This window comes from Syngnathus typhle, linkage group LG6, assembly GCF_033458585.1.
Source record: "Syngnathus typhle isolate RoL2023-S1 ecotype Sweden linkage group LG6, RoL_Styp_1.0, whole genome shotgun sequence".
NCBI classification, from domain to species: domain Eukaryota; kingdom Metazoa; phylum Chordata; class Actinopteri; order Syngnathiformes; family Syngnathidae; genus Syngnathus; species Syngnathus typhle.
The window spans coordinates 2375128-2402592 of NC_083743.1; the positions used below are offsets into that span (position 1 = coordinate 2375128).

Below are 27465 nucleotides of genomic sequence, written 5' to 3' on the forward strand. Positions count from 1 at the left end.
CGTCATGACAACAATCTATTTTTTGTAATTCTCCCCCTCTTATGTGTAACATGACTTTCCCTCTCTCCCTCATGTGTGCAACCGCGTCTGATTTATCAGGAAGCAGACTTGTGTTCACAGCTTCTTCTATACGCCGAGGATATTTCCAGAGAAAATATTTTCATAAGCACTTGAAATTGTACATTTTAGACAGATTAAGGGAAGCGTACACATCTTTTTTTTCTTCAAGCCCCTCCTCCTCCGCCGAGCCCAAACAACATCTGGGCCGCGTTAGTGGCGTCCTGTGTAATTATTTTGATTTGTCACTTTACAGGCCGAGCGTGTCGCGCGCATAAAATGTGTTTTCTTGCCGAGCGGCGTCGAGTGTTGACCTAAAAGGCCGCAAATCCCCCGATCCTAATGTGTAGTCCCAAAAAAAGGGGAAGGCAGGTGAGAGCGGGCGGCGCATATTTCGTACACGCTGAAAGGCGCTCCTCGCCGCCACGTGATTTATGTCCCCCGCCGCGCCAAAACAATAAAACCTTGTTGCGATATTGAATGAGATATCTGGCGCGAGTTAATTTGGATACCCGCAAGAGGATGCCGGGAGACGGGACGGAAAAAGATTGTCTGGGCCCCCTATTTTTATAAATATCTGCAAACGGCATCACTCTTGCGGAATCCGTTTGATTTTTCACAGCAAATGTTTGTTTCCCGACACTTGCAATGGCTTCCAGGGCACTGCTCGTTTGGACATATGTTCCAGAGTCAAATTGTGAAACTTAATCAACCTGTTTTTGTTTTCAAGTGACACTTGACAATTACAAAAAGACTTTGACGAATGTTAATTGCCAAAACAATGAAACGCTTACTCGCCGGCGCATGGATCCAGTTAAACGGCAGCAGGATTTTCAAAAAAGACAAAGATGTGACTCAATCCTTTGCGATTGGCCAAATTGTTGATTGTTGGATGTTATCCCAAAAGGCGGACGAGGTGTTTTGGTGTGGGAAGACCGCATCTGATCCCCGATCCAAGACTCTTGGTTCTATTCTGAGTTTGCACCCCGAGACCTTTTCATCTGGTAGCAATCTCCCGTGAGCCGTCTCAGCCGCCACAAGACCAATCCATCAGCCGCGGTCATGTGACGCGCCGCGGCCTGAATAGAACAGGGGAGGCTAATGTTCTCGTCGGATGGAAAAAAAAAAAGGAAAACACGTTTGTGCCTAGATGAAGCATAGTATGCATTTATTTTCACCAGTTAAAACAGTTCCCAGGTGTCCGTCGACATGTTTTGGAAATAAATACCCCGAGAATGACGGCGCACACCCCCGTTTTCGCTCTTGCCGCCGTATGAGGGGGCGGAGTCTATGCAGCTCTGCTTACCTTTTTTGCCTTTGACATATGAAGGACAGATTCTCATCGGGATCTTGCAAATCCGCTACTGCCTAAAGCGCCGAGCCATCAGCCAATATAAGAAAAGTCAACTTCAAAGGCCAGGATATGGAAAACCAGCAAAGGATCACATCCCTTCCAGCAATGACATCGCCAAACGCGGTCCGAGCGATCGTGGGCCGAGCGACCGACCGCGTTGGTCTTGTCCGTAAAGCGCTTTGTCTTGAAGTCACGGCATGGCCAGATGATAGCGGCGGGTCACGGCGGGACGGGACGGCCTTCAGCCATCAGCGCCGCTCGCCCCTAAGACCGATCATATCCGCCGCGCTTTGAGGAGTAAAACCTGGGATCAAATGCAATATTAACAGTCTCTTTTAAAAAGCCGGCCGGGGAGAGACGCGGCCCGGCCCGGCCCCCGCCCGAGCGCTCGCTCCACGCCAAGGTCGAAGGAGGGATTACGAGACGCAGGATGTCTGCCCCGCGCAGGAAATGAGAGGTGTCCACATAAAGCCACTTGAAATGAGGCCGAGCAGAAAAAAACCCAAAAAAACGCAGTGAATGATGTGTTCTTGCCTCGCGGCCTACGCACGGCGTAGAAATGGATCATCTGGAGGCAGCTGCTGGAAAGGCGGCATTATTGAATGTCCCCGACGGACGGACGGACGGACGGACAGCTGCGAGGTCAACTGGCCCACGCTCCACAAGCAAAGGAAAATCCCACGGCGGAAAATCCGATGACAATTCTTCATCCCATCCAACCTATTGAAAAATGTTTCATATGACCCCAATGTCTTTTGAGAGCTTTAATGCGAATAGCCGTCATGTCATGATGCTAAAATGCATGCTAGAAATTTAAACATCTCGCTCCCAAACATCCTTCTTGTCTTGAATTTGCGTCGGTTTCCAGTGCAGCCAGACGAGCAGCTGCTTCTCATCTCGCCTCGCAAGTATGCCTTGTTATGGCTGCGCACACTCATCGGAGCCCCTTGTATCTCCTCGACCCCCCCGCCCCTCCCTCCAGCGTTTCATTAGTATGGACGAGACAGCCGCAAAGGCACTTGCACGTATCTTGATAATTTATTGTTTGCTTAGCTAATCCTTCCTGATTGTGTCTGCGAGCCAAAGGCCTGGTCCCAAGTGATGTCATTCTGCAAGAACACGCTCGTTGACTTTGCATGATTCGGCACATTCGAAGTCAGCCGACGTGACATCTTCTGTGCACTTCCTGCATCCTGGCCCTTGTCTTGTTTGTGGCGCCAAACTCCTCCGGGACGTAAGAGAGTACGGAGAGGCCTCCCGTTCTTGGGGATGTTGCCGTTTGTGTGTCTTGAAGTGTGTGTGTGTGTTCGTTTTGGGCTTTTTTTTGCATTCAAAGTAGGTGTCACCTTGAGTTAGTCCAGAAGTGTGGCGAGACCGCAGAACAATATTTTTCCAAGATTGTGAGTGCCAGCGGGCCGAGCCTCGGGGGTCGGTCCACGTTGCCTTCGAGTTCATTTGTTTCTCATGCTGTTCCGGGACATAGCGCTAATTCAAGAGAAATAAACGCTGAGTATGTTTTCGTTTGATTTGAACGATCCGATCGGAGTTGTTGTCTGAAAATGATGGCGGCCTAGCGTAGGTACGACAAGGTCGCGTGAAAATCTATTTGGAAGCCAGCGTGTGCCAAGCAGTCAATTTAATTTTCCCTCATAAAAACAACAAGAGGGAGCTGCAGTGCAGGGCGGTTTATTATCTTTATCTGCAGGATGCAGCGGGTTCACCTTGGCTCCTACGTTTGCTAGCAGCGGATGTACTGCGCCACCTGCGCCCGCCATTTATCAAAGCTCATTTTGAACCTCTGCGGATTCCAAAATTCCCGTCCGTCTGTTTCTAAAAATAAACTTGAGAATTTCCATGCGGCACAAGTCATTGAGCCTGCCTTTATATTTCATCACACGGGTGTCCAAAATCACGATATATATATATATATATATATATATATATATATATATATATATATTTTTTTTTTTTTTTTACCTGGTTGGAATGAAGAATGTGAAATTGGCATCACCAGCAGCGAATTAGCCTGCTCAATTTGCCCCGGACAATAGGGGCCACCCCGCATTCCAGGCCCGGGCACCGACTCCGCGGCATGTCAAGCTGAAGAATGCGCCCCTCGTAGTGGCGGTGAATGAGAACCGCTTTGGCAGCCAGGCGAAGGTCCGCCCGTTCCCACGTTCGACAACACTCGCCGACGCTGCTCAGGTTCGGGCACAGCGGCCGCACGCCGTCTGTCATCCGCGCTAATCTGCGGACGACAGTTGTGAAAATACGACCGGGCGCGGGCTCCCTCCGAGGCCTCTCGGCCTAATCCCGCAGTTGTCCAATACAAACGCGTCCGTCGTCACCGCCGTGATCCGAGGCCGACTCGAGCCGAGACCGTTAATGCGTAGGCGCTCACTGATTTTAGATTCAAGCCGGCTTTCTCGCAGTCAAGATCGGCGATGGCAAATGCACAAAGGTTGAATCGACTTGTTTGTTGCATTTGAACGGAAAACCATTTTCTTCTCTTACTCCAAATGCAAAGTGAACCACAAGCTTAAAGCCGAAAGGTCCCAAAGCAAGCATTGCAATTTGGACCATTAGCGCGGTTAAAGGCCAAGGATCGGGAGGCTCCAGTCAAACCAAGTTGCTTGATAGTGTGCCTCAGGAATCCTCATCAATGTTTCTCCATATGGACAAAAGAGAAAAAAACAAAGCTGACACAGAAAAAAAAAAGAAAAAAAAGTCTCCCTCCTCCTTGCAGCTCCTCTTTCATGTCGGCCCCGCCGCAATCTGTTTCATCCATTAGCCCGGAGAGGCCCGTGGCCGCGAGCGAGCGGGGGTCTCGGGGGGCGCGTGAAGTTGCCGCAGCCGTTCCTTCCCTAAAGGCCCTGAAACGGACGCACTGGATTCAAAAAAAGTCATCAGAGACGACACGATGGAGTCAGTAAGACAATCGCCTTGTGGAACTTTGACTGGCGCTCGTTTGTAAAAGCAAATGAGTCACGGGCCGTAACGCGATGTGACGTCCGGGCCGCTTGCCCGCTCCAATATCAGTCATTGTTGCACATTCCGCTTTTGTGCGCACAGGGAAAGTGCACGTGCGTCTCTTTAAGGGAAATGAATGGCTTGCAAAATGCAACCTGATTGGGTGAAACCTGAGCAGCCTTTGACGGATGGCGATGGCGTTTCTTTTTTTTGTTAGCCGAGACGCATCGGCCGACCGGTTATGCCGAGAAGTCCGGACGAGCGGCAATGTTTGGAACAACAGGGAGCTTCCACTTTGATTGATGTTTTTAATGAGGAGATTTTTTTTTTCCCAACTCAACAACACCATGTTGATAATTAACCAAGTTGTGGGGCAGTTCAAATACACACACAGCATGTGAGCTCTTCAATTCTCGTGTAAGTGTTTTTATGGATGTGGGGTCAAAAGAATCAAAGTAGTTTTGGAAATACAAAAGTGTGTGTGCTGGTGGGCTATTTTTTGCCTATTCTTACTCAAAATATTTTTGAAAAAAGGAGTAAAGAGTGTCATTTCAATTTCAATATTTTTTACCAAATGTTTGCATAAATACTCAACATCCTATTTTCTTTTTTTCCTCAAAAAAAATAAATAAAATCACTGCATGCAAAAATCCCTCCAAACTCAATCTATATATTTTTTAGACGATTTGACATGACTCAGCAGTCTGGCCGGCAAGCGTGAGAAATGATCACTTAAGCGTTGCGTTTTCTAAAGAACGAAAACAAGGCGGCAGCCGAGAGCCAAGCCCTTGGTTTATTATTGACCCATCTGTTTTTCGACTGTATACATCTATACTTTCCTCCATGTTGAGTCCCTACATATGGCCCCCCAAAAAATTCAACATGTTCTTCCGCTCTAACCCTTATCGCACTTAGTCCCCGGAAAGCAACGAGTCTTTCATTTCCCCTTTGATTAAAACGAGCATGCAAGTTGGGCCCAATCCAGTAGTAGGCCCCTGTGGTTATCCCCAAGCCGGGTTTCAGGAGGCTTTTTATGGCCACATCTGGTCAGAAGGTGTACTTTCGCCTGCTGCTGCCGTGTCCAACGGGTTAAGGCGTCACAGCCAGCACCATCCACCGACGGGGCTTGAAAACAAATTCTGCTCAACTCAGATGGGGAATTTGGGATGTCATCATCATCATCAATTTAAGCATTAAGTTTTGTCATGCAAAGACATCCACCCGCCCCCTCCGCTCGCCCCTCGTTAACATGGCTAACATTGTCATGAAAGCTAGCGAAGCGGCCGGCGTGTTTTCACAGCCGCCGCGTGACATCATCACGTTTCACAAACGCCTCGTAAACATGAAGGGAGGCCTCGCCAGAAGTCGCCTCTGGCAACGTTTTCACTCCATCACACCCTTGCTAACTGAAATGTTGGGAACGCAGAACAATAGCAACAAGTTGTCAAAAGAGAGAAATTGTTCCGTACCTAATGTGACGCCGTCTACTGGTTAGTATTGGAATTACATCCAAACAAAACAACACATAATTGGACGTTTGTGAAAGAGCAAAAAAGCACATTTATTCAGCCTGTAACTTTGTCAAGAAGGCAAGTTTGGGTGTTTTTCAGTTGCAATCCCTCAAGTCTCAAAGTCCTTCACCGCAGGCCACCCGTGTGCACAGCACACAAAGACAAAAGACTTTGATCCGCAAAGCGAATATTTGGCAGAGAAATAACTGTTCCCCCGGATAATTGCCTAATGGACCCGAAAGGAAAAGTAATCTCGTTTTGCGGCACAAGAGAACCGCGGTGGGCATCATCATATATCTGGCAACATAAAAGGACCTTCCATTCTCCACTATGCATCAGTCATGCCATTAAGCATCCAAAGTTGGAAGACATTATTGACCCCATTTCGTGACAGAAAGATGGCAGGCTCGGCTAATGCGCCAAATAAATAAAGTGCAAAATATACTCGTACACACACAAAGAATGGAGCAAATGTGAGAACGTGGGATGGAAGCAAGTTCAAATTAAGACAAACTTGATATGCGTGGTCCAGTGACGCTAACTAGGTAAAACAGTGATAGTAACTAACATAAATAAACAGTAAGTTCTGGAACCTGAATGTATTCTTCAAATATTTTAATGAAGAAGGCGGAAGACGATTTCTTTTTTGGGGGGTGGGAGTGTAAACGCTTTGCTCATTATTTATTGATCACAGACTGAATCTCTTGATCAAATCTCTTTGCTGGAGTTTGCAATGCAAGCAGAAATGAGAAAGTGGCTGGCGCATGTCGAAATCGGCCGCTTGTAGTTGCTTGAAAGCAGAATGCCTTTTTTTATTTTATTTTACGTCGTGTACCTGATGTTCTCTCTCATCGGACTTTTCCAGCTAGATGATGACTAATCCCTTTAAAGAGCGCTTGATCTGCTTCTACGCACACACAGCCTCTCCCCCTCCTTTCAAGAAAGCGTCATGTGACATCAGAATGGTGAACCCCATCAAATGAGCTTAAGTCATCCCGGTGGTACACTTTGAGCGATCCCATGACTCGCCAATAATCCACAGTGCCCCCTTTCTTCCCATTGGCTCCTTTATTTCTTTTTTGGGGGGATTACAATATGTTTTGTGTATGCCATTTTTCTCCTCCAGCGTTATGAACGCCGCAAAACAGCCTCGGGACTCTTCGGGGGGAAAAGCTACGACTAATCCCTCATTAGCCCACATTTGCATTCTTCAGTACAATGTTTGTCGGCTTTGTATGTGGTCTCGGCGGATTAGCGCAATCGACAATTTGGAATCCAGGGCCAATGCAGAAATCTTTACAAATGCCTCCTTTGGTATTTGGAGTTTTTTCGTCGGAAGGTGAGAGTGTTTAACTTCTTTGCGGTGCTGATGTAATCTGTTAAAGGGAAGGAAAACATTGTAGACTTGTTGCTGAAGGAGCTGCTGGAAGGTTGGGGCCTCAGGAAACGGGCTCAAAGATTTCTTTTCAATCTTTGGCTTGACAACTCATCGCTCGTCACCTGCGCTCGCAACGCGGCCTTCGAATATTTTTAGACAAATTCTTGTTTTCATAACGCCGGCTCGCAGCCTCTAAATGAATACAAATGGCGGCGAGTGAAAGATTGAAGAGCTAACGGAGGACTAGCAACGCAATCATGAAAGCGGCGGCGGCCGTTTGGTTGTTGCGGAGCTTCCAGGGATGACGAGACGACAGCACTTTTCAGATCGTCCAGACCGTTGCTGAGTGTCAGGGAGATTTTTCGAGGGAGGTCTGCAAATTGAACTGAAAAAGAAATATTTTTTCATCAGTAAATTGCCCGACTGTAAGTCGTCAGCTCATAAAATATCTTTGGCTTTTCAGCTACGTCAAGACGACGGATTCGTAAAATTATTTCCAATGGAAAAACGTCTTTTAATATCAGAAATGGTCAAATCTTGTTGGTTTTTATTTATCTTGAACTCTTCATCATTGACAGATTCGAATGTCTTGAACATCTGCCAAAAAGTCGGTACGTGTTTTCTGATGTTTGAGTCCAAAAGAATTCAACACCCTGCTCCCTACCTCCCACCCCCCCTCAGCTTTTCTAAGCCTAGTGAAAGGGTTAATGACCCTCATCTCGCCACGTCAATCCTGGAAAAACATCACTTCCATCTTCTTTGTGTGCTAGGCACCATCTCCCGCCGCCGCCGCCGCTGTTTATTGCCGCACGCTGCCTTGTTTATTTAGTTCCCCTTTGGAGGGCAGCCTTAGGGCTTAGCGCTGGCCAGCCGGTCCGCTGCAAACTGGTGACCCTCCAGGGCTGGACGCTGCGTCTTGTCTTGGCTCTCCTCCCAGGAGTGACGCAAAGAAAAGCCCGAGCAGCACGCAGGCGTCTAGAGGGCATCTTATCCCCTACCTCCCTCCCTCCCTCCCTCCCTCCCCGGCGTTCTGCTGCGGCCACCGTTGTCATCAAACAAAGCAGAACCTTCTTTGATCGGGTCAAGGTCCTCAGTAACACACCATGGACCTCCGGAGCGTGACGTCCGGCGACTGCTTTGCGTCAAGACCCGAGTACAAAGCGACCCGGGCCTCATTTTTCACCAAACAGGTGCCACGGGAAGAGCGTTCAGCCGTCGGAATAAAGACCAGATGAGGATTCAAATGAGCTCGGGTCAGAAGTGAGACAACACGGCTGAGGCGGAACACGCTTGATTATCACGGGAATGTTTTCAAGCTGTACAAGCACACGACTTCTCAAAGAGGCCAAGACAGAAACGAACGGTCCCAACAGAAGCCGGCCGGCCGGGACGCTTTGAAGGAAAACTGACTGGACGACCAGTTCGTCGAAGCACTCTTGAATTTTAAGGGGGGTCTTGAAAAATTCCGGCAAGCCCCGCACCAAAGAACGGATCTCTCTCCCAGAGTTCTAAATAGGAAGAGCAACGGTGCCCTTTGACCCCCCCAACGACCGGCCCTTTTATTTAGCCTGCGTCACGGTCCGCCCCCGCCGATAAATCTGTCCTCAGGACCCAAAGCGGGATTTATTTCCGACCAGCGCCATAATGGCATCATTTGTTTGGGTGTCGTGTCCTTTATTTGAAAGACTAATACTTTTTGTTGAGCAGGACAAAAAGACTCACCAATCACCAAACTAATGGGCACCCAAAGTCGATTTGCTTTTTCCGTCCTTCACTTGGTTAGTTAGCAAGCAGGCTTAGTGTTGATGTTTACGCGGTCATCGGCCGACCAGATGTGTAATCATCGTAGGATTCGTAGACAACATATATGTACTAGAAGCGTGACGCAGATGCTAGAAGTGGAAGGAAATGCCTTTGTAGGCCATGAAGTTACGTCAGCCATCTTGGATTCCAGCTGAAGGTGCAGCTTTTGTGGTTTCTCTCCGGAGACGAGCTTTTACAAAAGACTGAAGATGAAGCACGGTACCTTGACACGGCGCCTCCTCTGCTTTGAACAAAAGTAATGGCTTAGCTCTGACGTGCCTGAAGTGGAAATAAAAGGAGGGAATCGGCAGCTCGGGCTCTGGACGATGAAGCCCGTGAGTACACGAAAAAAGCGTGCAGTGCGGCTTAAAAAAAACAACAAGCAAAAACTCGACTTCTTTGATTTCAAACCTTTGCCAATTGACTTCCTGCTTCTTCTTGTGGCTTTTTGAAGACCCTTTCTTGCGAGTGGCTTTTGATTCCAAAACAGCAGAGACGATTACGCTGGCTTGTCATGTGATTTATTTGGTGTCGTCGCCGTCCATTTCCATCTTGCTCCGCTTGCTCTAATGAGGACTAGACTGAGCCCTCGGGAGGGAGGTCGGGGCCAACTGGCCGTTTGAAAGGCCTTCGACCCGGGACCTCACATGTTAGTCGGGTGGTACTTTCTGCCCCATTAGAGCCGATTAGCGACAGCCTTGGCTTGTAAATCTCAGAAAGCAAAAAATATTCTCGAGTATTGTAAAAAAGGATCAATAGGGCTATTGTGGATCACTAGTTTATGAAATGCTTTGAAGTCATCCGCTACCAACCCGGTTAACGTCTTTGACGTCTCTAACCTTCAACAAATGAGTTAATGTGGTGAGCATTTCTGAAGTGATTAACTTGAGCGGCATCACCCACCGCAAGCTTCCGTCTCGCTTTTAGCCAAAAAGCGTAGCGGTACAGACAGCTAACCTTCACGCAAGCGGCGTGGGATCGATTCAGCTCCCTGAGCCTCCGAAGAGGATGATAAAATGTATCTTGTCAAGTGTCCTGCTTTAAATTCCAAGAGCTAATTCTTCAATTGGCAGGAACTGAGCGTAGCGTTGCTACAGGATGAAATGATCTCAAAGGTCAAATTTGGGGGTGTACTTTGTCTGGGTCATGGAGAGTGCATGTTCAAATGAGCTCGTGTGCATCCTGCAAAAGCAAAAAAAAAAAAAAAGGAGCTTGCGTGCAACGGCAGCACGATTGGAATAATATTTACTGTCGTGGTCGGGCCAAGAACAACCGCGACTCACCGGGGCGTACCTGACCACCGACGGTAACTCCCCTTCAGTGGTCCCGCCCCTCCCCCGACCGAGGTCATTCTCTTTTTGGTCTCGGCCGGCCCACTCCTGGGTCCAATTTGCTCCGGGAGACGCTTCCAAGGAGCTAGTGAAACAAGCGCTGATAATAGCGCGCAAGATGTCGGAGCTGCGCGAGGCTCTCTCTCTCTCGGACCCAAATAAGACGAAAGGAATGCATGATCTAATTGCATCTTCGGGGGCTTTTGGACGATCGGGTTCCAGTTGAATGAAAACCAGCCACCCTATCAAGTTGACAAATCTAAGAAGAAAAAGGTTATGGGAAAGCGTGACGCCAACAGCTAGCATCACAATGGTACAATGACGTTCGGAAAGCTCAATGGCCCTGCAGATAAGCCACTTGGCCAATGCGTCTGAATGGGCAAGTTTGGCGCCGTCTTCTTCCATGCGTGGAAACGGAGAAACGAGACGACTACTTTATGTATACGCAGAGAGGGGATTGTTTGGAATGAATCATGCCGACTTGGAGCAAAACTCGACATGTGTGCAAGATAAAATATAATTAGCCCATCACCTACAGTAAATATTTGGCCCAAAGCTAAATAAATATCCCGTCAAGGAGATACAGCCAGTTTTCGGGGGGGCTTCAGAAAAAGAAAAAAAAATTCATCTTATCATTCACAGAGAGGATGCACTTTTATATAGCATAACTACAGGTCCATTTATGATTTTGTGTTTTCCTCTTTTTGTTAGCAAAGCGGATTATACCACGATTACCTAACCCACTTTGCAGGAGGGCGAAGTTTAAGGTCAAGGATAAAGGGACCTATTTTTTTCTTTGGTTAGTCCTCATAGTAAACATCTTCCCAACCTACTTTTAAAAGTGTGCCTGTTGTCATCATGAAATTGGTGAATTTGTGACAGACAAACTGCAAGCATGAAACTGAGCACTGAGCGGCTACTGTATATTTTCACCGAGGAATGTCGTTTTTTCAACTTGTTTTCAAATATTTGCATCGTCGGGCTCCAAAAGTCTCCTGTCGTATCAACACGCTGCCAGAGCGACACGCATTCCATCCATTTTCAGTTTGAAATGTTGTGGTGTAAATGTCTGACAGGAAGGAAGGAAGGAAGGACGCTTGTGGTGGCGCCATCTTTTCGCAGTCTTCATTTCTTTGCTGCTGTTTACTAGTCAGTGACAGGCTCTGTTTACGTGGATGCTTCCGATGAGCCCGATGCCCGGACCGTAGCCCGCCTCCCGTTAAAGGTCAAGCCACGTCGGGCCGATTGGTCGACGTTCACCAAGATCCAAAATTCCGAGCGACCTCCCCGTGAAGCTCGGGGCCGTTTGTTAGGATGCTGCGAACTGGAAGTGACGCTGTGCCGTCAGCGGTTTGATTTGCTCCAAGTTACATCATAGCAGCAGCCACGTCTGTCAACTCCATCGCTGCAAATGGAGCAGCCGTAGCCGCGGGCGGGGACTCGCAATTACGATGTGAGGCAAAAATCACGTACGTACGCTTTGCGTGTATCTCCTGATTTTTTTTCATAGCTTAAAACAGTTGGTAGGTTTATTTTCTTTAAGCAATTGGCAAACATTTTCTTGGTAAATGACCGTCATCTGGGCACTGATGGTAATGCACCAAAAGTAAACCACTCAAATAAAGTCGACACCTTTTGCAAATGGGAATTTTGAGGGCCAGTCCAAGCTGGAGTTTTCATTTAAACAAGCAGCCCAAATGAAAAAAAGCCGAGCTTTTAAATTTCAACTTGCTTTTTGCAGTTTTACTAGCATGTTCTGCACGCTGCCTATGATGATTTCTGATGATGTAATTTCATGCGTAATTTATAGCTAGTTGTTTGATTGTAAAACATTCTCATGCTTGGCTTGCTGCAAATATAGAACATCTTCCCGTTTGGAGTTTATTTGCGGGGAAACGTCCTCGGAGACGAGCAAAGTTGAGTCTCCGTTTCTTCATAACGCACCAACCTCCTTTTGCTTCCCAGGGTGTCTATTTAGATTTTTTTTTGTTTCTTTCCCAACATTCAAGAATGAAACAGCAATAGCAATAAACGTCAAAATGTGAGTGACGCTGCGTAAATCTCTTCCCAATTGCGGCTGTCAGAAGAACCAAGGCCAATGAGCGATGATGTTTTGCCGTTTCTTTAGGACCGGACTGTCAGTGTAAATTAAGCGTGGAGGAGCTTCAGAGGAGTCTGGCTCTTGCCACGCCGCACGTTTGGCACCGTCCACGTCGTCCCTTCCCAAGGCTGACCTCAAATTTAGCAACAAAGCCCGTGTGGCTCCAAGCGTTGGCAGTCTTCTTTCATGTATGCTGAGTCGGAATGAGAAGATCTTCTCCGCGATACGTGCAGAGAAGAGAGACGATTCACATTGCATGTGCGCAATGTGTTTCTCATTCTTATTGAAAAAGACGATGGGATGAAAGCACGCCTTTGCTTTGAATGTCCAAACGTACAAATGAACGGTAGGCAGGCAGGCAGGCAGTTCAATCCTCCGGCGGAGGCTTTTGGACTGCAGGTATGGACGGAGCAAAGTGACGCACTGACAGAAGTCTGCACTGCGGTCATGCCTCACACCTTGCTCGCAGTGATGAATATTCTGCGTCCAATTTATCCAGTGAGCTCTGGGAGCTTTGGGAACGGGGATGTGATCAGGATCTGCAAGCGCATCTGTGCTGAGTATGGAAGCCCCGCCCCCATCAAGCTCTGGGGGAAGAAGCTGAGGCAAAACCACATCAGTGCGGCAGGAACCTAGCAAGAATCCCAGGGTTCGTGTCCGTACGAGAGGACTGCACGAGGATATAGGTTTGATATTTTGAACAGCCTTAAAATAGCCCTCGCCCTCACTTTTAAACTGGATAGTGCATCTCCCGGTGCTAAATGCGGCTCTTCGCCCTGCGTGGAAATCTCCCAATGTGGGCTTCCCGTGTGACCTAAGGCCACTTTATGTCCTGGCCAAAAGCATGTTTTTTGCATTTACTTGCAATGTGTCCCCAGAAATGAAGACATGTGTTTTTTAGATTGACAACGGCAGCTACTAGACATGTTGGAAGTCAAAACGCCGCCGCTGGGCAACTTTGTCCTTTCAGAATTCTCACGATTATGACGTGTTTTGGACAAATCATTCTAATTGGCAATTTATTTCTTTATTCTTCTTCTTCAAAATGACGTGTTTTGTACAAATAATTCTAAAAAGGAATATTCTTTCTTTGTTTTGTTTTTTGTCAACGGCCGGAACAGCAATCAGCAGGCGTAAAAAAAATAACAACGGCAGGTCGGCGTCTCCTGTTTGACCCCTTGAAAATAAACAGGCAAATGTCTCGAGCTGGAGCCTGGTTGCCAGTTTACGACCAACCACGCTCCGTCTTTCCAGGTGGCCGATGGGTTAATACGTCTCGCAAATGCGACCCAGCGCCCTGCCCTGGGGGGGGGGGCTTGTTTATTTTTCAAACAAGTCTAAGGCTTCTTCGAAACATCAAATATTGCTCTTGAATACGAGCGGGCTCTTTCGTCCCGAGTCGGCGCTTTGTCATCATTATGGGATCATTTTTAGGTTTGATTAGCATGTCGAGATCATTTCAAAATGGCATTTCATGATGCCCGAGCGCTTTTGGATGTTGTTTCCCTGCCCATCCTTGCAGTTTTGTCAAAGTTGCACAAGAGATTTCTGCTCAGCACTTTCTTTCTGCCTTTTTGTGAAACTCTACTCTCCTTAAACGGTTCGATGCCTAATCGTCTCCAGATGGAAGGCCGGGATGAAAGACAGACACTTCACTTTGACTAGAAAGTCCAATAAATGTTTGGAGAAAAAAAATACCGGCCATTTTACCCCCTGCAAAATTTGACAAGGACTAAACACTAAAATGAAAGAATGATGGGATTGTGGCACTTTTGGCACGACCCACTTCTAGTTCTGGGATACTCTCAACAGTTTTAGTATACACCACAATGATGTCAGGCAAGAGATTGATCTGGCCAGATTTACGTTGAAGAACTTGAAAGTTAAAGGCCTCCGCTGTGTTGTTATTTCCCTCCCCATCGTTTTTATTGACATTTCCCGTCAACAGGAATGTATTTCTTTCCTCGCCAGTTCGACAAACTCTGACTTGATTGCGGTTCAATCCGAATCGGTCCTAATCGGAAAGAGAATCTAGTCTTTATCTTTGCTAACACGAGCTATTATTGGCATTCTAGCTGGAACTTTTTGGGGACCACCTAAGCAATAAAACAAATGCAGACTACAGCTACTGTCCAACAAAAATAAGTGTGACTCTAATATGAAAGAGTGGACCATGGGAACTTGATTCCAACGGACTGAACATTTCATGGAAACACGAGTAAAACACCCACTTGCTAGCTTGTGTCCATCGCTAAGCTAACATGTGCCAGCTCCATTCCTGCAGATGAAACATTCAATGTTGATTTGGAAACCAGAACCCAGAAAGTCATCGCCTCCGTGTCAGGAAGTTTCTTTTCTCCCTCCAAGAAAAAAGCCAAGATAATCATGGCTCATTCGGAACGGCTCGGCCCTACCGAGCGACGGAGCGAGCGACGCTAACGAATGATCGGCGGTGAATTGTTTTGTTGGCATCATGCGCAATCCTCCTCCCTGGTCTGGATGAGATCCTTTGGCATACTTGCGAGGAGATTGATTGAGATTCTCAGCGACCTTGACATTCTTACGCCGCCACGCTCAACAATGTCCCCGTCGGTCCCGCAGTGGAAGTTTTCGCCGGACGGCCGGACAAAGACCGAGCGCCGCAAATCTGGACTTAATTGTTCCGCTCATGTCATGCAAGGACATTGAAGATCCTGACACGGGCTGTTTTTGTTCTGTAATTATGAAGAGCGTAAATAAGCGTGACTTGGTGCAGTGTCTGCGTAGCGTTAGCAAAGCGCGTACAATAGACGCTCTGCGAATGGCTAATTGGGAGCTGATGTCAAAACTTCATTCGGAGAGTTCAAAGGCGGCGTCGGAGGGCCGAATTCATTTGTGACCCGCACGCTAACGACTCGAGCCAAATCCATTTCGCCGCCATTGGTGGTTTTTCTGCGGGCCCGAGCATTCATCCGAGCATTTTTGGTCGGGACCGGCGAAAGATAAAAACGAGCTCCAGTACGGCGAATCTCTTTGACGTGACGGTTATTAACGATTGCCAGATGACGGCTAATAGACGGAAATCTGTTCCATGATAACGTGTCTTAAAAGTCCACCCGTTTGGTTTTGCTCACACGACTGAGATGTATCGTTCCAAAATAGAACAAACGTGGTTGTGTTTGCCAATGGTCACTTCAGGACTTTTAGAAACATAAGTCCTCCAAAAAACGACCTGAATTAGATGGAATCAATCGGTAAAGAACCTGCAACTCACCTTCAGCTTGGCCCAAAAGTGTGTTGACTCAAATAAATATTAATTTGCGAGGCTTAGCGCTGGACACGTGTCCAAGCTCCTTCAGCGATTTAGCGTGCCAGCAGGGGGTCTCTGGCCTTCTGTGCTCAGAAGTGTTGCCAGAACATCATGGCCAGCAGCAGCAGCAGCAGCAGCCGCCGCCGCAGCAGTTTTACAGCAGCTGTGCCAGTCCCAAAGCTGTTGTCTGGCCGCATTCCCATTTCTTTGGAGCTCACACTTCCCGCCTCACCTTTTCTGCCTTGGCCATGTTCTCCGACTGGCCTTTGAAGCTGTCACCTAATGATATTTGATGATGATGACTTGAACCCTCCAAACAGATTGCCCTTAATAGTGGCCAATCTCTGGACTGAGATGTTGTCATTGTTTTTCATCGTCCGAGTGGAATATGGTATTTGAATACGCTGGAGCTCGACAGACTGCTCGGTCGGAGTTGGAGTAAGGTGAATCTGGGCTCGGGGTTGGCTTTAAGCTTTGGCTTGGTGCTAGATGTTTGTTTTCATGACTTTAATGACGGGAGGGCTGGATACTTGTTGATGGCAGATTTCCCAAAGCAAAAGCATTTATGACATTTTCATGTGTAGAGACAGCACTTTGTTAGTTCTGTGAATGCGGCTTGGGCAGTTTTTGGCCAGAGTCTTTTATTTTTTTTACCAGTCAGCACATCTTTTCTTCATCCAAGGACACTGGAACAGTTTGGGCTTTTTTCGATCGAAACCACATTGTGGCTCCTCAGGTATACGCTGCCTTCAGGTAGCCAAGCGAGATAAAAGCAAAGCGTCATAAATTTGAACCTCAAGAGATTCACACATGGGGTATTTTTGGATGCGCTCTCGGTTCTCATCTGCACCCGGTTGAGCCGTGACCGCGTAGAGGATTCGCGCCGGCGAGATTTTTTTTTGCACAAAGCCGATGAGGCGTGACATCTCTTCCCCGATGTTTGCAGGTTTCGGACCGCCGATTGCGAAGAGACCTTGATTGATGCGTTCGATAGTCTCCCGGCGGGCAAACATTTACATACGCGCCGCGTCGTTTTGCAGCCTATTTGGATTGGCAGGCGGCGCCGCCGCCTTCCTGATTGGCCGGCCTTCGCGGTGGAAACCATTTGTTTGACTGGGCCGCTCGTGTGATTAAAAAGCATCTTCTCTTTCTGCCACCTCCCACTTTGTTGGCTTTCGCACGCTTCGGTCCGCCAACGGTAGCCTGGGAAAAGAAGACCCGAGTGACCTACATAAGGATGCGGCGTCCTCAAGGACTTTGCAAAAAAGTGCAATTCAATTTCATCCAGTACAAGACCTTCGTCCAATATTCCGCCGCTAACCAACATAACGAAACTCACTTTCATCATGGGCCTTTTTATCCTTCAAAATCAAAATAGACAAAGATACACTGTTCAAAGTGCAAAAGGCGAGAAGATGCAAGGTCAGCTTTTTTTTTTTTTCCCCCCCGTGTCAGGCTCCTTGATCAATTTCAGCATATTGAAGATAAATATACACGCGAGTCCCACCAATGTGCTTCTCTTTAGCGGACCGTCGAGAACCGCAGCGTACGGTCGCATTCCGTCAGCTCGTTTTACCAAACGGCGCCCGATAAGACGGACGGCTCCCACGGTCTGCCGAGTGTGGTGAGAAAACCTCAAGATTACGTCGCCATCTTTTTCAATTTTTAATCCAATCCAAAAAAAGGTTTGCATAGAGCCTATACGTTGAAAATGGAGAAAGGGGCCCCCGAAAGAGGCCCGAGTGGTGGATGGAGTTTTTTTTTTTTTTCTTTCCCTCCTTTGGAAATTATAGGGCAACTTTATTAGCTGCTTTTCAGAGTTTTTACACTTTTATGTGCCCACTAACGACATCGGACATCCTAGTGAAACAAGAACTAATAAACATACTGCTAATGTTTGAAGTCACATTTGAACATTGCTGGAAAAATGTCCCAAAATTCTGAAAGACAATCCATGAGATTATTTTTCATCTTTGAATGCCCAGCTCCAATGGGTTGTAATAATCTCTGTGTTCTTGCAAGCTGTTTGGAGTTTTACAGAATCTTTTTTGCCACAACGTACTTGAAGTTGACAAAGGGAAAGTGACAAGAGTGATTATTTGTTTTTTTCTCTCCCCAGACTTGGCCAGAGGCTTGTCTTTTATTGGACTCCCTTTTGCGGCTTGGCTAATTTTCCAATAGCGCTTTTTCATTTGCATACGACCTCACGTGGTCTCGCGTGGGAGGGCTGTTGGAGGGAAGACGCCACCGCCGCCGCCGCCGCCAAAGCTACCAATGGAAAGGATAGCTAGCTTTGGGGCATTTGGCTGGAAGCGGTCGGCGCTATTTATGCAAATGTACACCGCGTTATCTGTGACGTGTCTCGGCCCGAACACATGGAACATATTGTCCTCACCACGGATCCAAACATAGAGTGAAAGTTTGAGGCTTTTGCATGGAAGTCATGCTGGACATTACATCGCGTGATAAAAGTTGCGCAGGTTTTTGCTCACTTGTGGGCAAATTTGGAAAACAATTCCCGAGTGCAATCAAGGTGTCCGTTATTCTGATCGTAAACATTTGGACACATGGAGCAGGTAGCGCTGCAGGCTGACTTGTTCAAGTGCAAGTGTGCGTTAAAGATGGAGTAGCTGGCTGCCTCCTATGGCTCTTGCTTGCTTGCTTCCTTCCTTCCTTCCTTCCCCCTTTCCTGGTGTGCTTTATGAGCCTTCTCTTTGGCCGGCGCGCTCACTCCTCCACACCAGTCGTCCTCTGTTCAGAGTTACAAGGCGCGCCTCCCATCTGCTGCTCCAACATCAGAGTGGAGCCCGAACGGCTGCCCCCCGAGCCCCCTCCTCGCCCCCTCCCAGCCTTCATCGCCTCACATGAATGATTTTGCTCACACTCACTTTGGTTTGAGTCTGCTTGGAGATGATGAACCTTATTTTCCTTGGCCGCTCTCCTGATGACTTTCCAGGTGTTTGGACATTGGAGCAACAGGTTCTGTTTTCTGCCTGTTGCTTTTTTGGGACCAATGCCAACAGACGGACATTTCCACTCGCGCTCTTAAGGCTTTGCGTTCCGTGCCGTACATACAACAGGGATGCTTTGAGAATAATTGTCAATTTCTGTCTATGTGAAGACCTTTGAGACTGCTTATGATTTAGGGCTATACAAATAAACTTGACTTGACAACATAAGCACCTCCACGGAGCTGATCATAAGCATGCCAGGTTGAATCGTAATCATTTGGTTCCATTGGGCTTCCGTCCCTAGCCAACACTTGGAAATGATTATTTGGTGGCGGTTCCCCAGAGGCATCCATCCCTGCAGTAGATGACGGCTCGTCATCTAATTTTACGACTTGCAGCCCTCTGTAGATAGCGCGCTCTTATTAAAAGCACTCCACAAGCGGGACATTACAGGGTAGAACGCGCCACACTGTGTGGTACGGAGCTGTTCCGCAGCCGCCGCCGCCGCCACCGCCGCCATCAGTGTCCTTTGTAGACAGACGCCATTTTGCTGGCACTCTTCCCGGTGTCTGGGGAAGTCATCCTGCTCCGTTTCCCCGAGAACCCACATCCCGCCAGAAGGCCCGCTTGGCTCGGATGGACGAAATAGAAAGAGTCCAAAATGCTTTCAAACGGCACCTGCTCTGATATCCTTGTTTGACTTTCAAAATATCCGATAATCATTCTTGGTCCGTCTTGCTAGGTGATGGCAACAGATGCGGACGGTGGTTCCTTTGGCTCCATCAGCTACTCGCTGAGTTCGGGCCAGAACAGCGCCACCAACTCCCAGTTCACCATCGACAAAGAGACCGGCGTCATCTGCACTCGTGCGGCGCTGGACCGGGACCAAGGCCAGAGCAGCTACGACTTCACGGTTACTGCGGTGGACGGGGTGAGCTTTTGAGGAGAAAAAAATACGTTTGATACTAAATGGTCCCATAAAGCCAGCAACGTAGCACGTGTCATAGCGCCCGCTCGTCAGATATGTCAGCTATTGCTATGAAAATACAAGCCGAGAAATGAAAGCAAATGACGGCCATGTTAAAACCATTAGAAGGGGCGGGGGAGAAAAGCCTCAGCTGTCAGCCAGTAATATTTTATTAGCTCCAACGGCCGCCTTCTTTCTTTTTGCCACCTGGTCGAAATGAAACGGGTGCATTGTACTTGCTGCAAATGAAAAGACCTCTCGGCCCGGGCCGGGCCGGCCTCTCTCTCTCTCTCTCTCTCCCTCCCACGGGAGGCCATCAATCTGACCCGCCGGGCCCGTTCTCCCAGCTCATTCTATACATAGCATACTTTTACCCGCCCCATTAATACGATCCACGCTAAAATAACAAGAGCGTTCTCGGACAGGGGGGCCTGAGCACGCAGGCCTACGTGAAGGTCGACCTGGTGGACGTCAACGATAACCGGCCCACCTTTTACCCGCTGAGCTACGCCGTCAGTCTCAGCTCGCAGAGCGCTCCCGGGACCTCGGTGGCCCGAGTCGTCGCCTACGACCCGGACTCGGGGGAAAACGGCCGGATTACGTACAAAACCGCGTCAGGGGGGTCTTCCCCTTACTTCACCCTCAACAAAGACACGGGTTGGTACATCCAAACGTCGACTTTCCACACAAGGAATCCATTCGACGTGCGATGGCCATCTTGTTTGCGCAGGTGTGATCTCTCTTTCCCGCTCCGTCCACGGCAAGGCCAACTCGGTCATTGCGATGGTGATCTCAGCCCAGGACGGTGGAGGCCTGGCCGCCCTGGTGGACGCCAAGGTCAACATCAGCGTGGCGGCGGGTGCGGTGGCGCCCCCCGTCTTTGAACAAGCTCAGTATTACTTTGCAGTTTCCGAGGACGTCTTGCAGGGGACCGTCGTGGGTAGCGTCCAAGCCCAAAGTAAGACAGGTAGGAACCATCTCACCTCAGAATGATTCCGAATGTCCCTTTGACAACTGTGTTTAGACATTCTCCGGCACTCTGCCAATTGACAAATGGCATCTTTGCTTCCACCGCAGCCTCTGGAGAAATGACAGATAACTTCTGCTTTCAGGCCTCCCCCGAGATATGGCCTACGCCATCAGCTCCGGGGACCCCACGGGATACTTTACGGTGGATGCCGACACCGGAACCCTACGGACCCGTCTGTCCCTGGATCACGAAGCCCGGCCGGCGCTCGACTTGGAAGTGCAAGTCCGCACCGGGAACCCGCCGGCTTTTGGTCAGACCCGCGTCCACATCGCCATCCAAGACGTCAACGACAACCCGCCGGTGTTCCTTCCCTCGTCCTCCGAGTCGCTGCTCGTGCCCGAGCAAACGGAAATGGGGACGGCGGTGTACCGCGTGCAGGCCGAGGACAGAGACTCCGGCGCAAACGGCCAACTGTCTTTCGATCTGTCCTCTCCGAGCGGCGGCCAGAGAGCTTTCAGCATCGAACGCAGCAGCGGGGAGATCCGACTGGTAGGGCCCCTGGACTATGAGAGCGTCCCCCGCTACGATCTCCGAGTAATCGCCAAAGACGGCGGAGTGCCTCAGCTTAGCGCTACTTTCATGCTCGTGGTCCACGTCCAAGCAGAAAATGACCAGGGACCCATGTTCGACACGCTCAGCTACCGGGTGGAGCTCAAAGAAGGCACTCCCATCAATACGCGCTTCCTTCGGGTCCGGGCCCTTAATAGAGAAACATCGGGTTCCGGATACTTCAGTCCTCTTTCGTATCACCTGCGGCCGGACGGCGACGCCGCCGGCTTCGGCATCGCTTCGGACAGCGGCTGGCTCTTTGTGAAGAGCGCCCTGGACCGAGAAGTCAAGGACATGTATCTTCTCACCGTGCTGGCCAGCGCGGGTCACGGACAGCTGAAGAAGACCGGCAGCGCCACCGTCAGGATATCGGTGACGGACGAGAACGACAACCCGCCTCGACTGGCGCGGCCCAGAGTCTTCATGGCCGTGAGGGAAAATCTGCCGGCGGGGACGGGCTTCGGTCGCGTGCTGGCCACCGACCGTGACAGCGCTTCCAACGGACGCCTCAGCTATCGTCTGCTGCACCCCGACCGCAACTTCCAGATCAACTCGCACACAGGTTAGATGGCGCCCACCTCGCACTTGTCGCCAGTCAATGAACGGCTTCCGTTTCCAGTCTGCGTCGAGCATGTTTGTGAAGCGGAAGGAACGGATTCCGAGCTCCTGACGGAGCGACTCGATTTCACTCTGATGCCCTCAGACGCTTAAATTGCTGTCCGAAATCCCATCCCCTCATCATTTCATAACATCAGGTCACCACCAGGCCAATTGCGCGAGTTCTCAGAGGACGGCTGCAAATCAAAGATGCAAATCTTTGGCGATGACACATTTATGACGACACAGAACATTTGAATTATTCGGAAATCAAATCAATTAAAGCTGAAATTGCATCTTCCCCCGCCCGCCACAGTGAATAATTCAGAGAGCGGCGACAGCACCTCGTTGCGCTCTAATTGGCCTGCTGACTCTGCGGGTGGGCAGACTTTCATTTGCGATCCTTTTCCGGTCTCAACATGAAGCCTGACTTGTCTTCCAGGTGAAATGAGCACCAGGGCCAGCCTGGACAGGGAGCAGCAGTCCAGCTACCAGCTGGTGGTGGTCGTGCAGGACGGGGGCTCGCCTTCGCGCAGCGCCACCGGTACTGTCTTTATAAGTGTGCTGGATGACAATGACAATGCCCCCACATTCGTCCACAGACAGCCCGAGAAAAAACTCACCTTCCAGGTCATAGCGCAAACCCGTCGACACGCAAATCCAAGCGATCGACCGTCGTCACTTTATTGATGAGCATTTGGCGTCTGAACAGGTGTCGGAGGCTCAGTCTTCAGGAGTTCTGCTGGGCACCGTACAGGCCAAAGACCCGGACGAAGGAGAGAACGGCACCGTACTTTACTCCTTGTCAGGTGCAGCAAGAGAAAAGAGACATTGTTACAGTAACCTTTGAGCTTAAAATACATTGAACTCTTCCCACGCCAACGGTAACTTTCCAGGTCCGAGGGCCGAGCGCTTCTTCCTGAACGCCAACACGGGCGAGCTGCACTCGTCGTCGCCCCTCAGCCACTCGGAGCGGCCCGAGTACGTCTTGACGGTGACGGCGAGCGACCGAGGACTGCCGCCTCGCAGCTCCTCCTGCTCCATCGCCGTCCAGGTCAGAGCTCAGCCGGCCGCGCGGGGCTTTTCTCGCCGTGAGGGATTTTTTTTGTGAATCATAGACTCGCAGCTGTTTTGTGTGATGAGTGGCAGCTGTGTGGAAGTTTTGCACGGTGACTTTTCACACTAGCCCCCCTTTTACATTGAGTGGCATTCTTCGGCGTATTATTTTGAAAGGCCGTCTTTTAATTTGGAAGCCAGAAGAGAAAGCTGACACTGAGGAAGGAACACATTGGTTCCAGGAAAATGGAGAGGCCAGATAAAGCGATTTATAGCTCACTTTTTCCCGAGACATAATTATTTAATAATCGGATTAAACAGGGCCGTGTTGTTCTTGCCTGCTGATGCGTTTATTTGACGTCCTTTAATCATCTTTATTTTCAAAGTCGGTCAACATTGGTAGCTGGAAGGGCTGACTTTTTCCATCGAACGTGGAAGCAATTTATAGCTTGTCATGTCACATGTCGTCAAGAGCGCTGCGGTTCCTCTATGATGCAATGCCGTCCGGCCGTGTCTGTCTCCCAATGTGGAAAAATCCAATTACATTTTCAAGTCCTTTCGCTCTCCCTAATGTCATCCCGACAAATTAACATTGGTTAGTCTGATAACTCATTCGTGTTTACGTATGTCTCGGTGAAAATGGATTGATGTCGGCGGTTTTGAAAATAACTGACACCGTTCTCAGTGATGCAAAACGCCGGAGAAAGATTATGGAGAAATGCTTGCGACAGATTAGTCATAAGTCTGCTTGTGGTTTTTTTACCCGACACTGACACGGGTATCAAATGAAATGGGCTTCATGTGAGCGGCCTGTGGTTCTAGTCCATTTCAAAGAGAAAAGCCAACAATAACAACAACAGCGACGCTTGTAGCTGCTTTTATTTCCCCCCCGAGAAGACAAACACACACGCCGGCAAGTGCACGAAATCTGTTTCTGTGCGCTTTCAAAATCCATAGCATATTTTTGGTTTCGTACCAAATGAAATTAGAATTTGCCACCGGCTTTGCTTTGTCGGGGGAACATTGGATTCGTGCTCTCGGCCCCTCATGTAGACCTCATGTGGGTTTTTTTTTTTGTTGTTTTTTGATGGCAGGTTCTCAGCACCAGCAGAGCCTCTTCAAAGAGCAACTCGCATTCGATGGCTTTCAACTCTGTGGAGGAAGAAGCCAAGCCGGGTTCAGTGGTCGGTTCCGTCCGCCTTCACGATGGAGAAAGCCCGGCGGAGGGCCAGGTTACCTACACGGTGGTAGGGGGCACCGACAGGGACGGGACTTTTGTGGTGGACCGCTCGACCGGAGACGTCTACCTGGCCCGGCCTCTGGACTACGAGCAGGACGCTCACTACGCCTTGAGAATCGAGGTGGACGATTTCTCTCAGGCTCCGCCCGTCAGTACCCTGGTCCACCTGGACATTAACGTCAAGGACAGTAATGACCACGCCCCTCAGTTCCCCGAAGACCCCGTCACGGTGGTCATTTCGGAGAGCGTCAGGCCGGGGACTTCTGTCTTCACGTTCCAGGCCGCGGACAAAGACGGCAGCGGGCCCAACAGTGACCTGACCTACTCCATCCTCCGTCAGTTTCCGGACATCCCCGGTCTGCTCACCCTGGACCCTTCCACCGGGGTTCTTACTTTAAACCGAGAGCTGGACCACGAGGTCCACCCCGGTCTGATCTTGGTGGTAAAAGCGACGGACTCGGCCCCGGACGCGAGCGAGAGGCAGTGGAGCTCGGTCACGGCGAGGATTTACGTCACGGACGAGAACGACAACCCGCCGGTGTTCGTCTCGCCCGCGGCGGTGAGCGTGATGGAGGACCAGCCGGTGGGCTTCGTGGCGCTCTACGTCATGGCCAGGGATGCGGACCGAGGGGAGAACGGCAGGGTGACCTACGCTATCCAGTCGGGCAACACGGGCGGAACCTTTAGCCTCAACCCCAACACCGGTAAGGTTTTCCAAACTTATGCGATATGGGAACTACTGCAGAAATCTATATTGCTGAAATGTTCAAATTGCCAGCGGAACATTCATCTCTTGCTCCCTTTTTATATTTCCACCACCTGCTGCGAATTCCATTCCAGCAGACGGCCGGCCCACGTGTTCACCTGTTCATGTCATTTCACGGCTCTCTTTTTGAAGAATTTCTCTGGGCGCTGTATAACTTGTTCACCTTTGAACAACGAGAAGATGCTCCCCCCCCCCCCCTCGTCCCCTCCGCCATCGCCGCAAATAGTTTTGTAATTCTCTGCGAGGGGATGGCAACTCTTGTTTTACCTCTCGTGACTGAGTTGGAGGCCAGACAGAAGAAGAGGGCTTGACAAATATGAAACACATATACACAAAGCGGCATCATCCATGAAAGAGCAAAGAACCGGGCTTCTGGGAACCATTAGAGAATGGGGGGGATGGCTTTGGCGTGTTTATGCGTGCGCTTGCGTGAGACGGCGTGGCTTAGTCAAAGCGCTGACCTCGGGCTGTTTAGTCGTGCGGCCTTTGTTGTGGGGTTGGAGACGCGTGTCTGGCTCCGCCCACGCCCTGGAGTTCCCGTGCGGGATTGGGGCCCCGTGATTGTTATTTGTTGCTGACAAGTGTTGACAATGTCCCTCCGCCCGTTAGGTAAACTAGTAGGAATAATACAATCTAACGCAAAGGTGAGTTTTCAAACTTAAACGTCGCCTCCGTGCCAATATCTGGCAGTATCTGACCAAAAGCCACGCCCCCTCACTCGTCCGTAAACTTGCCACCGATGCCCCCCACGCTGGAAAGTCAAGGCAGCTTGATGTCTTAACGACCAATGAAAGGGCTATTTCAAATGAAATTCATGAAATAATTCAAAATAATAAAACACGGCAACGCATCCAAAAGATGTTCGAAACAGCCCAAATGCTCCGAGTGGGATGGAGCTGAATCGGGGAGCTGGTCCAAGAAAACATTCAAAGCGGCAACACGAACCAGATTAAAAGGCACAACCAGCTGAGAGCGCATCCAAAACAAAGCGGCGTCGGCTTTCTCTTTTCTTTCCCGTTGCCAAATTGAAAAGCGGGCCGGTGATCCGAGGGATGAAAACAAAAGAGTCGTAGTGCCCCCTAATTTCCGCAGCGCACGGCAGGCCTTGATGTTGCGTGTCTCCAGCCAACTAGTGTTTACGGCTTCTCCCCCGAAGGACGGCCGCCGTGCGATGCTGTGGAAAATCTCGTAAATTGCGGCCAGACGCTTACAAGCTGCTAGCGCAGCCGGCGTTCAGGTAGGCAAAACTCTGCCTGTGTGTGTGTGCCTTCTTTTATCCCAACCTCACACGGCAACTTTTCACACTTTCTGCGGGTTCCTTGCCTCTGATGACTTCAACATGTTTTCATGCTTGTCCTGCACAAAGAGTCACGACTCAAACATTGTACAAGACAGGAAGTCCAGCCATCCGTTTAACTGGAGGTGGTCTGAACTGGTCGCAGTAAATCATCTCCCAATGGCTCTCTCCCACAGGTTCCTTGTCTATCTCCAAAGCGCTGGACCGCGAGGAGCAGGAAGTCTTCAACCTGACCATCGTGGCAGAAGACCACGGCGCCCCCCGCCGCTCGTCCAGCCAGCCGCTACGCGTCTTTGTGGTGGACGTCAATGACCAAGTCCCTCGCTTCGAGGAGAGTCACTACGAGGCGCAGATCTCCGAGAACCAACCGCGAGGTTCCTCCGTGTTGACCGTGTCAGCCTTCGACCTGGACCAAGGTGAGAAAGCAAGCGCTGCACATTTCAGACAACAAAGTTCAAACAAAGCTCGCTCCAACAAACAATCTTCTCATGTGCTGATTTTGTTTGATTTTAATTGAATAAAGGCACAGGGCGGGGGTGTATTTCCGCGCCGCTTGACTCAGAAGCAAATAAAAGTTTCGATCCAAAAGTCATTACCCGAGTAAACAATGCGAGTTTTCCGCCAGACACCATTGTGCAATGGCACGCAACGAGACACGCAGACAGACACCTGGAAAGTCCTCGTTGCTAAGTCGCTTGGGCCGCCAATAACAAACAAATAAGGGAGGGGAAACGTCTGAAAGTGAAGAATTCAACGATGTTTTTTGAATCAAAGTGTTTTTTCTCTTCCCTCGTAAGGATCCAACGGGAAGGTGACGTATGGTTGCGTCACAGCGGAAGGTTTTACGATCAACCCGGCGACCGGCGTCATCACCAGCACTCAGCCGCTGGACAGAGAGCTTCGGGAGTACTACACCGTCACAGGTAGCACCTCCTAAGTTCCGTCAATGTTTGGCCGCACGGTGTCTTAGCGATGAGCAAGTCTGCCACGTAGTTCAGAATTGGAATCTGGCCTTCCTGCCCACGCTGTGATGCCTGTTAGCTTCATTTGAGCTCATTTGCATGAGACGCAAGCGCCCCCGCAAAAGTGGGCCGAGTTCAGCGAGTGCGCCGGGCTGTAATTTATAAAGTATTTTCTATGTATGTTATATTAAAACGGTTGGAGAGGGGGAAAAAAGCAACTTGCGTAAGCTGCTGATCAAACACAACGCAATCACAC

At 49.5% G+C, this 27465-nt stretch overlaps 1 protein-coding gene across 1 annotated transcript in view; it reads left to right on the plus strand.

The window, feature by feature from the left end:
* Positions 1-27465, plus strand: part of LOC133155619 (protocadherin-16-like) — a 55713-nt gene that overhangs the window by 20059 nt on the left and 8189 nt on the right. Inside the window, exons 3-12 of the mRNA XM_061281077.1 lie at positions 19488-19676; positions 20138-20369; positions 20443-20679; positions 20825-21853; positions 22331-22518; positions 22601-22697; positions 22785-22942; positions 24039-24888; positions 26424-26663; positions 27045-27170. Coding sequence (XP_061137061.1) covers positions 19488-19676; positions 20138-20369; positions 20443-20679; positions 20825-21853; positions 22331-22518; positions 22601-22697; positions 22785-22942; positions 24039-24888; positions 26424-26663; positions 27045-27170 — 3346 coding nt within the window. The remainder of the gene's footprint in view (positions 1-19487; positions 19677-20137; positions 20370-20442; positions 20680-20824; positions 21854-22330; positions 22519-22600; positions 22698-22784; positions 22943-24038; positions 24889-26423; positions 26664-27044; positions 27171-27465) is intronic.